This window comes from Chaetodon auriga, chromosome 3 (assembly GCF_051107435.1).
Source record: "Chaetodon auriga isolate fChaAug3 chromosome 3, fChaAug3.hap1, whole genome shotgun sequence".
NCBI classification, from domain to species: Eukaryota; Metazoa; Chordata; class Actinopteri; order Chaetodontiformes; family Chaetodontidae; genus Chaetodon; species Chaetodon auriga.
The window spans coordinates 1,035,419-1,049,819 of NC_135076.1; the positions used below are offsets into that span (position 1 = coordinate 1,035,419).

The following is a 14,401-nucleotide window of genomic DNA, read 5'->3' on the forward strand; positions in this document are numbered from 1 at the left end:
CTGAACTGAAGTCCGCTGCGCGCAACTAACTTTATCATCGCTCCAGGGCGTGTCTAATTAATAGGACATCACGCATGTAGGATGGTTCATAGGCGAGCGACGGAATTTCATCCTATGGAGCGGGAATTACGTAATGATTCATACGAGGGACTCATCTGCTTCTCACTATGGTCAATCCAATATATTTTAACATGATCTGTTTTCAATGGCACTTCAACAACAACATGCGTGTTCACTATATGCGTTAGACAGTTCTTATGAATAATGACAACATTCAACAATAAACATGGTAACATTTTCTAATACTAATCCTAATAAACATGATGACTAAGGGTATAACTACTTTAATATGATGAAGGAATAAAGAAAGGCAGACTATATTTGCCGAAATGATTATCGCTATTATGGTTACTTAGTAATAAATGTCTCCCGCTGAGCACATTCAACCTAACCGCTATGAACCTCTAGATGGCAGTATGGTTCCATGGTAGAAACTCAGAGAAAATCTTTGAAATAGTTAAATTCACAGTTTCATCATCCTGTAAGTTAGAAACACCAGGAAAACATTGTTATTGTACAGATCAAGAGCTTAGCAATGTAATAACATCTACAGTTAAATCAAACATAGAGATTTGGTTAATTTGGTAGGTTAAGAAGAAGGCACACAGACATACAGCACAGTTTGCTTCAGGAATGTCTAATTTACAACCCATCAGCATTATCTTGTTTGAAGATTCCTTTGAGACATGGCATTCGTCCATCCAGGCAGTTTTATTGTCCTTAACTCCCATGGGCTATCAAGAAAGAGTTAGCACCTCCATGAGAACGTCCTGAGCAGATGTAAATTTGAAGGGAAGGTGTTATCAGTGACTCTTGTTGCCCTGAAAGAATGTGAAAAGTTGTTCTACAACCAGACATCTTGTCTGCCTGAGTTCACACCTTCCTGTGAACCTTCCAGATGGTCAATAACTCTTAAAAGTCTGATTGTTTTATCACTTCACTTCTCATGAGAAATGCAAAGAGGGGAGAAGAGGGTCAGTTACAGACCACTTCTGCTACACCATGATGCTCCTGACTGAGCCTGCCCCCGCTGCTGAAAAAAATCCTAGAGGAAACACTGTACAGTCATAGACGAAAGTATTGGCACCCTTCTGGAAGTGTTGATTTTCTAGCAAAAGTCGCACACTTTTGGAGTTTTTTTTTTTTTTTGTAAAATAACCAAACCAGGATCATTTTCAATTTGGATCATTTCACATTTGGTTTCCCCAAATTCAACACAAAATAAAAGGTTATGGATAGTCAGACTTCAGCTCTGGTAGCATTACTGACTAATATCAGTCCATTTCTAAAGGACAATAGGCTCCAGTTTACTCTATACTATACATTTCTTTTGGTTTCTATGGACAGTATGATGTTTTCTCCAAGGAAGATGGAGAATTAAGAATACCCTGAAAGGTGCACCATGCTTTAAGTGAAGCATGGCTATGGCCAGGTAATGCTCTGGGGCTATTTTGCTTCCTCTGGCACTGTAAATCAGTAGAAGGCGAGGGAGAAGATTGATTTATTGAAATATTTGGAAATCCGAGGTTCGACTATCGGCCGGATTCTCCTCTCCAGTACCCTGGAATAGACTTTCCCAGGGAGGGTGAGGAGTGTGATCCCCCGATAGTTGGAACACACCCTCCGGTCCCCCTTTTTAAACAGAGGGACCACCACCCCAGTCTGCCAGTCCAGAGGCACTGTCCCCGACTGCCATGCGATGTTGCAGAGGCGTGTCAACCAGGACAGCCTTGCAACGTCCAGTGACTTGAGGTACTCAGGGCGGATCTCATCCACCCCGGGTGCCTTGCCACCGAGGAGCTTGCAAACTACCTCAGTGACTTCAGCCCGGGTGATGGATGAATCGAACTCCGAGTCCCCAGTCTCTGCTTCCTCTGCAGAAGACATGACAGTGGGATTGAGGAGATCTTTGAAGTATTCCTTCCACCGCCCGACAATGTCCCCAGTCGAGGTCAACAGCTCTCCACCTCCACTGTAAACAGTGTTGACAGAGAATTGTTTCCCCTTCCTGAGGCTACGAACGATTTGCCAGAATTTCTTCGAGGCTGACTGGTAGTCCTCCTCCATGGCCTCCCCGAACTCCTCCCAGACCCGAGTTTTTGCTTCAGCTGCCTCAGGAGTCCCATGAGCCAACCAGGCCCAACAGGACTCCTTCTTCAGCTTGACGGCATCCCTTACTTCCGGTGTCCACCACCTGGTTTGGGGATTGCCGCCACGACAGGCACTGGAGACTTTACAGCCACAGCTATGGACGGCTGCATCAACAATGGAAGTGGAGAACATGGTCCATTCGGACTCCATGTCTCCAACCTCCCTCGGAATCTGGTCGAAGCTCTCGCGGAGGTGGGAGTTGAAGACCTCCCTGACAGCGGGTTCCGCCAGACATTCCCAACAGACCCTCACAGTACGTTTGGGTCTGCCAAGTCTGTCCCGCTTCCTCCCCTGCCAGCGGATCCAACTCACCACCAGGTGGTGATCAGTTTACAGCTCAGCCCCTCTCTTCACCCGAGTGTCCAAGACATACCACCGAAGGTCATATGATATGACTACAAAGTCGATCATTGACCTCCGGCCTAGGGTGTCCTGGTGCCACATGCACTGATGGACATCCTTATGCTTGAACATGGTGTTCGTTATGGACAAACTGTGACTAGCACAGAAATCCAACAACAGAACACCGCTCGGGTTCAGATCGGGGAGGCTGTTCCTCCCAATCACACCCCTCCAGGTATCACTCTCGCTACCCACGTGAGCATTGAAGTCCCCCAGCAGAATGAGTCCCCGGTTGGAGCACTTTCCAGTACCCCTCCCAGGGACTCCAAGAAGGCCAGGTACTCTACACTGCTGTTTGGCCCATAGGCCGAAACAACAGTGAGAGACCTATCCCCAACTCGAAGGCGCAGGAAAGTGACCCTCTCGCTCAGCGGGGAGAACTCCAACACATGACAGCTGAGCTGGGGGGCTATAAGCAAGCCCACACCAGCTCGCCGCCTCTCACCGCGGGCAACTCTAGAGAAGAAGAGAGTCCAGCCTCTCTCAAGGAGTTGGGTTCCAGAGCCCAGACTGTGCGTGGAGGTGAGCCCGACTATCTCTAGTCGGTACCGCTCAACCTTCCGCACTAGCTCTGGCTCTTTGCCCCTCAGCTAGGTGACATTCCATGTCCCCATAGCCAGAGTCGTCATCCAGGGAATGGGTCGTCGGGGCCCCCGCCCACGACTGCCACCCATAACACAAGGCACCGGCCCCTTCTGATCCTTCCTGCGGGTGGTGGGCCTATGGGAAGACGGGCCCAAGTTGTTCCTTCAGCTTCGCCCGTGGGCAAAGGCGGGACCCGGCCACCAGGCGCTCACCTGCGAGCCCCAACCCGAGGCCTGGCTCCAGGGTGGGGCCCCGGTGACGCCAATCCGGGCGACGTAAGCTTCCTCATTGTTTTTTCTTTCATAGAGGCTTTTGAACCGCTCTTAGTCTGAACCGTCACTTAGAACCTGTTTGCCTTGGGAGACCCTACCAGGGGCATTAAGCCCCGAACAACATAACCTCTAGGATCATTCGGGTACTCAAACTCCTCCACCACAGTAAGGTGTTGGTTCAAGGAGTTTGGGGAAACCAATTGTTGTTTTAGTTGTGTTAAGTTATTGAAAAGATCCTGGTTTGGTTATTTTATCAAAAAACCTCCGAAAGTGTGCGACTTTTGCTAGAAAACCAGCACTTCCGTATGTGTGTGTGTGTGTGTGTGTGTGTGTGTGTGTGTATGTATGTATAAAATCACCATCATCTCCTGGGCAAACTGCATCAGATGTGACCTTGGTGGCATTCAAGACCCCTTGAAGGAAAACATAAAATCCATCATGACCCACAAGCAAACTGAGACTCAGTTATCTAAATTACAAATACTGTTTACAACCTTTAAATGTTACACTGACATTTATGGTAATAACAGAAGCAACTTTCTTAACAAAGGGCAAGTGAATTTTGAAGGATCTGTTGTCCAATCAGAAGGTTACACGTACACAATTTCACATCCCGTGTTCGTGTCAAGACCAGAGACAGAGCCATAGACAGACCTAGTGCTGGACTAAGTGGTTTAAGTTTGCTTTTTTATAATCCAAGGTACAAATTTTACTTTTTTGGTATTTGAAATGTATATCTTCAGAACATGGTAGTTTATGTTGGTAAGTGCCATTTTTGTGCTGGTTTATAATTTTAACCATAAGCAAGGTGTCAACCCACCTCCACCTCCCCCTACTCCCACCACCCCCTGCTGTTAATATAATGATGATTGGTTGATATGAAAATGGAAACAATTGCTCGAACCTAATTTCCAGTAAATTTATAGCTATGGGTGTCATAATGGTCGTTTGTGTATGTAATAACCATATTAACATGTGTCTCAGTCCCTCCGAACGTGTATCGTCTAAACAAAGATACACCAGAGGAGGCCCAGCAGAATGTGTCCTTCGGAGAGTCAGATCGCTGGTGGGAGCAGACTGACCTCACCAAACTGCTGCTCTCATCCAATCAGCTAACACATCTGTCTGATGACATCAGACTACTGCCTGGACTCATTGTACTGGATGTAAGTAACACCAACTCAGTAAGAAGCCTGACTCAGTAACTAATTCACCAAGTAACACACATTCTGCATGTGTTACATGTATGTCACAGAAAAAGGCACATAGAATCTAATATTCTGAGAGGTGCTTTGTGCCAAACTTTGCAGAAATTTAAAATGCTGTATATGATTTATCTTTACATTTCTAAATGAGTTAAAACCATACTTGGTTTCTGTAACAGATCCTTTATTGGTTGGAAACAAAATGTTATACTTCGTTTGCAGAGACCACTTGGATATATTTTACTGATTTAGTTATCCCTACCACAGGTGTTGTCAGAGTTATTTGTTGTTTCTTTGACATAGACTAAAAGCAGGTTTTAAAACACAGTGAAGTGTGCGATATTTCGTCCGAAGTTACCACAGCTTCTATTCTAAGAAATCGAATTCAGTTAAAACTAACAGAGCTAATTAAACAAAATGAGAATTAGATTGAAAAACAAAACAAAAAAATCTGAAATGGTCTAAAAAGGAAACAAATTTTAATTGGTGTGTCCAAAAGAATATTAGACTTAAACTATTAAAAAATTGATCCAGAGCTCCTGTAATGCATTTTGTTGTCTCTGTGTCGCACTCTGATGATGACAATAAAGTTGAATCTAATCTAATCTAATGTGGTCTTAGCCTAACTTGTTAACTTGCTAACTATAGAAACTCCAAATTCACTAACCCACTGAATAAAGACATTGTCACACTCATCAGCTCCTTACTTGCTGCCGCATCTATTAACCTGCTCAGCCTGCACTCTTCACCCTGCACCACATCCACCTGTTCAGTAACCTGAGGCACACCTGGGATTCATCACCAATCAGCACCCCTGGTAATTACCTCTGCCTTCCGCCTCTGACTACGTTCCTTGCCTTGCCCCTGTTAATCTCAAGAGTCAGTAGAACTGTTTGTTGTTTGGCTCACCAAACATTTCCTGGATCTGCAGTCCGCTACGCACCAAGCGCTCAGTTTGGCGCTGCATAAAGGAGAGACGTTGGGACGCTGGCTCGCCAGCCCGCTACTCACCCTCAAGCAACACCCATGGCCTCAACATCATCCATCCCAACTCCACCCCAGCAGGAAGGACCAGAACCCATGCAACTCGGGCGCACCAAGCTATCCACTGAGGAGAGAGTGAAACAATGCTAGGCATATCTTTGCATGTACTGTGGCCAGCCTGGTCATTTTGTCTCCTGCTGCCCAGCAAAAGGCAGGGCTCACCAGTAGTCGGGGAGATCCTGGTAAGCTACACTACCACTCCATCCTCCTCTCCCTCTCAATGCCCACTTTTCCACTTGAAGCTCCTCCTCCCAGAGGGCTCTCACACCGGCAACATTTATTGACTCTGGGGCAGATGCCAGCATAATAGATGAGGAGCTGACTTGCCAGCTGGACATTCCAACACAAGTCCATCTGCCTCAACCTGTGTCGGCCAATGCCCTCGACGGCCATCTTCTTTGAACTGTCACCATCAGACCACCCCTGTTCAGATCCTGATGTCCGGAAACCAGCACAACACCATTCAGTTTCACGTCCTGACATCTCCACTCATTCCTCTCATCCTGGGTTATCCCTGGCTCTGACATCATAACCCACATATTGATTGGACCACTGGAGCCATCCTGGGGTGGTGTACCTCCTGCCACCAGGTCTGTGATGGAGGAACAGCTGTCGTCTGAGACAGATCACTCCCAGCTCCGCCCCCGATCTGTCCATGGTGCCATCTGATTATCACAATTATCAGGAAGTGTTGAGCAAGGCCAAAGCCACACCCCTGCTGCCCCACTGTCCATAAGATTGTGCCATTGACCTGCAGCCCGGCACGTCTCCACCCAAAGGACATCTGTATTCATTATCCACTCTGAAAAGAGAATCCATGGAGAGCTATATCAACGATTCTCTGGCAGCATCATCACCAGCAGGGGTGGGATTTTTCTTTGTGGGAAAGAACGATGGGACACTGAGATGATGCATAGACAATCAGGTTTTGAATGACATAACCGTCATGATCCAATGTTCACTTCCACTCATCTCCTCAGCCTTCAAACTGTTCCAGGGAGCCAAGCTTGATCTACATAATGCCTATCATCTGGTCCGCATTTGGGAGGGAAAATGAGTGGAAAACCACATTCAACACCCCTGCCAGCCATTATGGGTACTTGGTGATGCCCTTTGGATTAACCAACGTGCCAGCAGTTTTCAAGTCGTTGGTTAATGACTGGCTCGAGGGAGCCAAGATGCCTTTGTGGACCACAAGAATCTGGAGTATATACGGACTGTTCAGAGGCTCAACTCCAGACAGGCTCGGTGGTCCCTATTCTTGACCCATTTCAATTTCGCCCTCTCCTACCGACTTGGCTCTCGGAACAGTAAGCCTGATGCTCTCTCATGTCAGTTTCAGGAGAAGGAGGAGAGAGTGACTCAAGCCACATCCATCTTGCCCGCCTCCTGTCTTCTAGCCCCCGTCACTTGGGAGATTGAATAAAGAGTGAGAGTGGCCACAGAGGACCAGCCCGGACCCAGCGCCTGCCCTCAGGATCAGTTGTTCATTCCTCTGAATTTGTGCTCTGACGTTCTCCAGTGGGTACACTCCTCCAAGCTCACCTACCATCCCAGAATTCAACAGACTTGGGACATCCTCTGCCAATGATTTTGGTGGACCACCTTGGAAGAGGACATTGTGGAATTTGTCAGAAACCAGCAAAAACCCTCTCATCACACCCTAGTTGGCCTCCTTCAGCCCCTGCCTATCCTGCATTTTCCCTGGTCCCACATCTTCTTGGACTTTGCCACCGGTCTCCCTCCATCCCAGGGAACCATGACCATTCTGACTATTACGGACAAGTTCAGTCAGATAGCTCACTTCTACCATCTCCCCAAGCTTCCCTCAGCCAAAGAAACCACAGAACTGATGTTACACCACATCTTTTGTCTCCATGGTCCCCCGGTTGATGTGGTGTCAGATCGGGGTCCCCAGTTCTCATCTGTGTCCTGCTTTTGCAGCTTACTGGGAGCCACCAACAGCCTATCATCTGGATTCCACCCTCATTCCAATGGACAGATGGAGCAGATGAATCAGGAAATGGAGACCACACTCTGCTGCATGGCATCTCAGAACCCCTCCTCCTGGTCACAACAGATCTTATGGGTCGAGTATCCACACAACACCTTAACCAGCTCCGCTTCAAGCCTGTCTCCCTTCCAGTGTGCCTACAGGTTTCAGCCCCCACTTTTCCCAGCATTGGAGAGGGGGGTCTCATGTCTCTCTGTCCAGCATTTCATCCGCAGCTGTCTACGTACTTGGGGTCCTGCCGGAGCATCACTCCTCCACTCTGTGGGTCGCTACACCGGCAACTGCTGACGCAAGCACGGGAATACACTGAGGATCAGAAGCTACGGCTGTCCACGTGGGATCTTCCGCTTAGGGTGGAGTCCAGGAAGATGGCTCCCAGGTTCATTAGACTATTCCCCATCCAGAGAATCCTCAGCCCCACAGCGGTAAGGTTAAATCTCCCCCGCTCCATGAGAGTTCATCCTACTTAACATGTCTCCCAAATTTGAGCCCATGAGGGAGAGTCCTCTCATGCCTGCTGAACCTCCACCTCCACCTCCTTGGATCATTGATGGAGGACCCGCCTACTCGTTACACCACTTGCTGCGCTCACGCCGCCGGGGTTGGGGCCTGGGTTCCCACTCAACACATCCTGAACTGTGGACTCATCACTTGTTTCCACCAACAGCACCCGGACCAGCCCACTAGGGCTCCAGCAACCTCAAGAGTGAGGAGAACCAGATTAATTGACCCCTGTGGAAGAGGAGTTATCCTCAGATGGGACCAAACCCTCTGAGAACATGCTACTCTTGGAGGAACCGCTGCACAAACTTACTGAGACTGCTGTGTTCTGTTAGCACTGCACTTGGGTCCTAAACCAATTTGTTTCATACATAGCATCTAATTTGGCTGCCTTTTATTGCGTGTAGATAGTGATAAAAGAAGAGTTACTCTAAGACATCAGTAGTGTTTATCAAAGTGATAACATCATTTTTATTCTAGCTATTGAACTAAAATGGCCATTTTGCTCTGACAGCTTCATGACAACCAGCTGAGCAGTTTACCCAGTGCTTTGGGAGAACTACAGGAGCTTCAGCAACTGCGCCTTAGGTACACACACGCGCACACACACACACACTTGCACACACATGTACACGCACGCGTCGCGTACACTGTGTAGATTTAACATTTAATGCATTCAAGCTTCAATTATGCTGCTTCATAAAGGTATTCTGATGGTGCCACTGTGGGTTCTACGGCAAAGGGATTGATTTAGTTTGGTGAAGGATTTAACCTACTTACAGTCAGAGTACATAGCATAACACTAAATGGATATGTAACAACTTAGGAGGCTGTGTTACTTTGTGACTCAATTTTAAGAATGATAATAAAGATAATAAAGTTAATGACACACAGTTGGACAGTAAAAAAGTTTATCCAAACATAGTAGTCTTAGTGCTTTTACCAGTCTTTAACCATTTTATCCCAGCTCCATTTGTCTTTTGAGATATCGCTGCTTGCTTTCTTACTAGATTACACTTTGTTTATGATTCCTGCGCTGCTTGATTAGGCTCGTTGTTTCTGTGGTGTCTAAGCTAACCAAACAACTATGCCTGTGAGAATGAAATACTACTCAAGAAAGCCAACAAAAATATCAGGATATTCGATGGCTCTCTGATAAACTGTAGAAAAAATATGATAAAATTTTATAAATCCCATGCCAGGGATATTAAAATTGTTACGGACAGCAAAGACATAAAAAAGAATGAAAAGGGCACAAAAAGATACAGAATAAAATCAACTGTATGTATGTACATTCTATACAAGGGTATGAGAATGCTATTGCCATAAAAATACTATTTCCTTATTGAATTGAACATGAGTCAGATATGGCTAATAAATAGTGGCTTGTACTATTGCACAGTAGTATATAACACAGTAAATCTGGTGGCTCGCCATTTCTCTGTGAAGCCAAATCAGCGGCCTTCATTTCCTACAACAACTTCCTCTTTCCTCATAGGATTCTGAAGGAGGCTGTGGTTAGATGCTCTTGGTGTGTTCCTTGCCCTGATCAGCAGGGGATCCTTTTTTCAGGCATGATGTCAATGATGTGTTACAGCACTCGCTCAGACACCTGATCTGCAATCAGCGACCTCATCTCCTGCCATGAGAACCCACAGCCATCATTTTCTCATTCCCTCTTCTCCCCGTCCCCTCTTCTCCCCAACCACATTAATAGTGGGGGATTCCATAATCAGGAATACCCATTTCTCCAATGCTACTACTCGCTGCCTCCCTGAAGCCATGGACCCTGTCATCCTGGATAAACTCACAGGGCTGCTGTGCACATTCCCATCCTCAGCCATTTGAGTGATTGGCATTGTGGGGACAAACAATGTTGCTCCTCAGCTCCTCAAACCAAAAAGGACTTTAGAATCCTCAGCCTCCACACTTGGCCCTGCATATAGATTTTATTAACCATTTTAATGTGTTTTAGGATTGCTTCCCCCTCTTCAGGTCTGACAGAGTACACCCCCAACTAGGGCTGGGCGATAAAACGATAACGATATGTCTCGCGATAGACACGTAATCAATATCAATAAAAAATGCGTTCGATAGAACACTCGATAATTTTTTTTTTCTTTGTCGGAAGAAACCTGAAGTTGAGAAGCAAGGTTGGTTGCGTGAACAAAGGCACTCGCTCTCTGGTAACCGAGCAACATAGGGAGTAATCACTGAGCAGTGGGAGTGACACGCTAACAGCCAATCATGTAACAGTATCAAGTTTGGTTGCGCCATCTTGTTGTCCTGTATTTGATTCTTCGCGTGTAGTGAGACGACAAATAGACAATGAGTGCTTCAGCGAGCGAAGAAATTGTAAATAAAACAGGGAAGGTCAGCTCGCCAGTTTGGCAGTTTTTCGGATTTTATAAGTCAGACCATAGTCAGACCAATGTGGTTTGTAAACTATGCAAGACCATCGTCCCCACCAAGACCGGTAATACAACAAACCTGTTTTACCATCTTAGCCGCGCTCACCCTTGGGAGCACAGCCGTATTCGACAACGGCCATCTACATCGGCAACCGCAGCACCACCGCACAAACAGCAGACCACCATGGAGAGGTACTCTGCTTCGGTGCCATATGACAAATCGTCAAAAAGGCACAAAGATATAACGGAGGCAGTGGCGTATCACTTGGCTAAAGACATGCTTCCGCTGAGCACTGTGGAGAAGCCGGGTTTTAAAAATCTCTTACACGCATGACCCACGGTATGTCATACCTGGCCGAAAGTACTTCTCTAAGACTGCCATTCCCAAACTGTACTTGATGTGCAAAGAATCTGCAGCAAGAAATATTGTCAGCCAAGTACTTTGCAACAACTTCTGACCTGTGGTCAAGCCGTACTTCTGAGCCATACATTAGCTTGACCATTCATTTCATTAACCATGAATGGGTTTTGAAAACCAGATGCCTTGAGACCGCATATTTCCCCGAAGACCACACAGGAGAAGTGATAGCAGAAGGCTTGAAGGAGGCACTGTTGTCTTGGAGTCTGATTGAAGACAAAATGGTGTGCATCACCACAGACAGCGGGACAAATATAGTGAAGGCGACTTCACTGAATGACTCGACACGGCTGCAGTGTTTTGGCCATCGTTTGCACTCTGCTATTGGTGAGTAGCATTGTCATTTTAATGCTCTTCATCCATGTTGGTTCCTATGTAGATTGTATCAGCCAATAAATTGAGATTATATATGTATTATACACTACTACTACTTCTATAAATAATAATAATAATAATAATTTATTATTATTATTATTGATATTATTATTATTATTATCTATGAAAGCAGCTTTACACACTCACGTGGCTTATCCTGATCTATTATCAGTTATTTACACTGGTGTTGTTTTTCTGCAGGTGCCGCAGGAAAGGATAAAAGAATGGACAGGGCTGTAGGTGTGTGCAAGAAAGTGGTCTCTGTCTTTTCTTGCTCATGGAAGAAAAAGAGTGAGCTCGCTAAAGCACAGGAACGTCTCAATCTCCCCACACACCAGCTGGTCACCGAGTCACCAACCAGGTGGGGCTCCAGACAGAAGATAGTGGCAAGGGTTCTTGAGCAACAAAAGGCCATCGCTGAAGTTCTGTCTTCTGACAAAAAAACAGGCACCTGATCCCAACATGGCAGGACATTGACGTCCTTGAGTCAATGAATGCGGCCTTAACTCCTCTCCTGGAGTTTACAGACTCCCTTTCTGGGGAGTCATATGTGACAGTATCCTATGTGAAGCCTGTGCTCCACCTTTTCCGCACCAATTTGCTAAAAGCCAACGAGGGAGACACTCAGCTCACAAAAGAGCTGAAGACGAAAATTATGGCCTACCTCGATGAGAAACATGCTGACCCTGACACAGATGATCTCCTTGACATGGCTACCTTCGTGGACCCTAGGTTCAAAGCCCAGTACATCAGACCAGAGAAGGTTAGGGGCTATTAAAGTGAGAGCAGTGTCTGAGATCATGGATGAAGACCAAGGCCAGTCACAGGCAGGGCCTTCTGAGGGAGCAGCTGACCAAGGTGCAGAAGGAGGAGAAGCCAGTGGACCACCTCTGTCACAGGGCATGAAGAAGCAACGGAAGTCACTGGGGAACTACTTCAAAAAACAGTGTCAAGAAGAGGATGCTTTGCCTCTCACTGAAAAACAACAAGTGGAGATCCATCCATTCATCCATTTCCACCCGCTTATCCGGGGCCGGGTCGCGGGGGCAGCAGTCTAAGCAGGGACGCCCAAACTTCCCTCTCCCCGGACACTTCCTCCAGCTCATCTGGGGGGACCCCGAGGCGTTCCCAGGCCAGCCGAGCGACATAGTCACTCCAGCGTGTCCTGGGTCTTCCCCGGGGCCTCCTCCCAGTGGGGCATGCCTGGAACACCTCCCTAGGGAGGCGTCCAGGGGGCATCCGGTAGAGATGCCCGAGCCACCTCAGCTGACTCCTCTCGATGTGGAGGAGCAGCGACTCTACTCTGAGCTCCTCCCGGGTGACAGAGCTCCTCACCCTATCTCTAAGGGAGTGCCCCGCCACCCTGCGGAGGAAACTCATTTCAGCCGCTTGCATCCGGGACCTCGTTCTTTCGGTCATGACCCAAAGTTCATGACCATAGGTGAGGGTAGGAACGTAGATTGACCGGTAAATCGAGAGCTTCGCCTTTCAGCTCAGCTCCTTCTTCACCACGACGGACCGATACAGCGACCACATTACTGCTGCCGCTGCACCAACCACCTGTCAATTTCACGCTCCATTCTTCCCTCACTCGTGAACAAGATCCCAAGATACTTACACTCCTCCACTTGAGGCAGGATCTCTCCCCCAACCCGGAGGGAGCAAGCCACCTTTTTCCGGTCGAGAACCATGGCCTCGGACTTGGAGGTGCTGACTCTCATCCCAGCTGCTTCACACTCGGCTGCGAACCGTCCCAGTGCACGCTGAAGGTCCTGGCTTGAGGGAGCCAACAAGACAACATCATCCGCAAAAAGCAGAGACGAAATCTGCCGGCTCCCGAACCGAACCCCCTCCGGTCCCTGGCTGCGCCTAGAAATTCTGTCCATAAAAATAATGAACAGAACCGGTGACAAAGGGCAGCCCTGGCGGAGTCCGACATGCACCGGGAACAGGTCCGACTTACTGCCGGCAATGCGGACCAAGCTACTGCTCCAGTTGTACAGGGATTGCACAGCCCTCAGCAGAGGGCCTCCAACCCCATACTCCCGGAGCACCTCCCACAGAATGACTCGAGGGACACGGTTCTCCAAGTCCACAAAACACATGTGGGCTGGTTGGGCAAACTCCCAAGAACCCTCAAGCACCCTGTGGAGGGTATAGAGCTGGTCCAGTGTTCCGCGGCCGGGACGAAAACCGCATTGTTCCTCCTGAATCCGAGGTTCAACTATCGGACGGATTCTCCTCTCCAATACCCTGGAATAGACTTTCCCAGGGAGGCTGAGGAGTGTGATCCCCCGATAGTTGGAACACACCCTCCGGTCCCCCTTTTTTAAACAGAGGGACCACCACCCCAGTCTGCCAGTCCAAAGGCACCGTCCCCGACTGCCACGCGATGTTGCAGAGGCGTGTCAACCAGGACAGCCCTGCAACATCCACTGACTTGAGGTACTCAGGGCAGATCTCGTCCACCGCCGGAGCTTGCAGACTACCTCAGTGACTTCAGCCCGGGTGATGGACGAATCGACCTCCGAGTTCCCAGTCTCTGCTTCCTCTGCAGAAGACATGACAGTGGGATTGAGGAGATCCTCGAAGTATTCCTTCCACCACCCGACAATATCCCCAGTCGAGGTCAGCAGCTCCCCACCTCCACTGTAAACAGTATTAATGGAGAGCTGCTTCCCCCTCCTGAGGCACCGAATGGTTTGCCAGAATTTCTTCGAGGCAGACCGGTAGTCCTCCTCCATGGTCTCCCCGAACTCCTCCCAGACCCGAGTTTTTGCTTCTACAACCGCCCGAGCTGCTGCCCGCTTAGCCTGCCGGTACCCGTCAGCTGCCTCAGGAGTCCTATGAGCCAACCAAGCCTGATAGGACTCCTTCTTCAGCTTGATGGCATCCCTTACTTCCGGTGTCCACCACCGGGTTCGGGGATTGCCGCCACAACAGGCACCGGCGACTTTACGGCC

At 48.1% G+C, this 14,401-nt stretch overlaps 1 protein-coding gene across 3 annotated transcripts in view; it reads left to right on the forward strand.

Moving 5' to 3' along the window:
• The window catches only part of lrrc40 (leucine rich repeat containing 40), a 42,067-nt gene that overhangs the window by 10,220 nt on the left and 17,446 nt on the right, over positions 1-14,401 (forward strand). For all 3 annotated transcript variants that reach the window (XM_076722607.1, XM_076722625.1, XM_076722616.1), the window contains exons 2-3: positions 4,455-4,636; positions 8,749-8,822. In XM_076722607.1, coding sequence (XP_076578722.1) covers positions 4,455-4,636; positions 8,749-8,822 — 256 coding nt within the window. The remainder of the gene's footprint in view (positions 1-4,454; positions 4,637-8,748; positions 8,823-14,401) is intronic.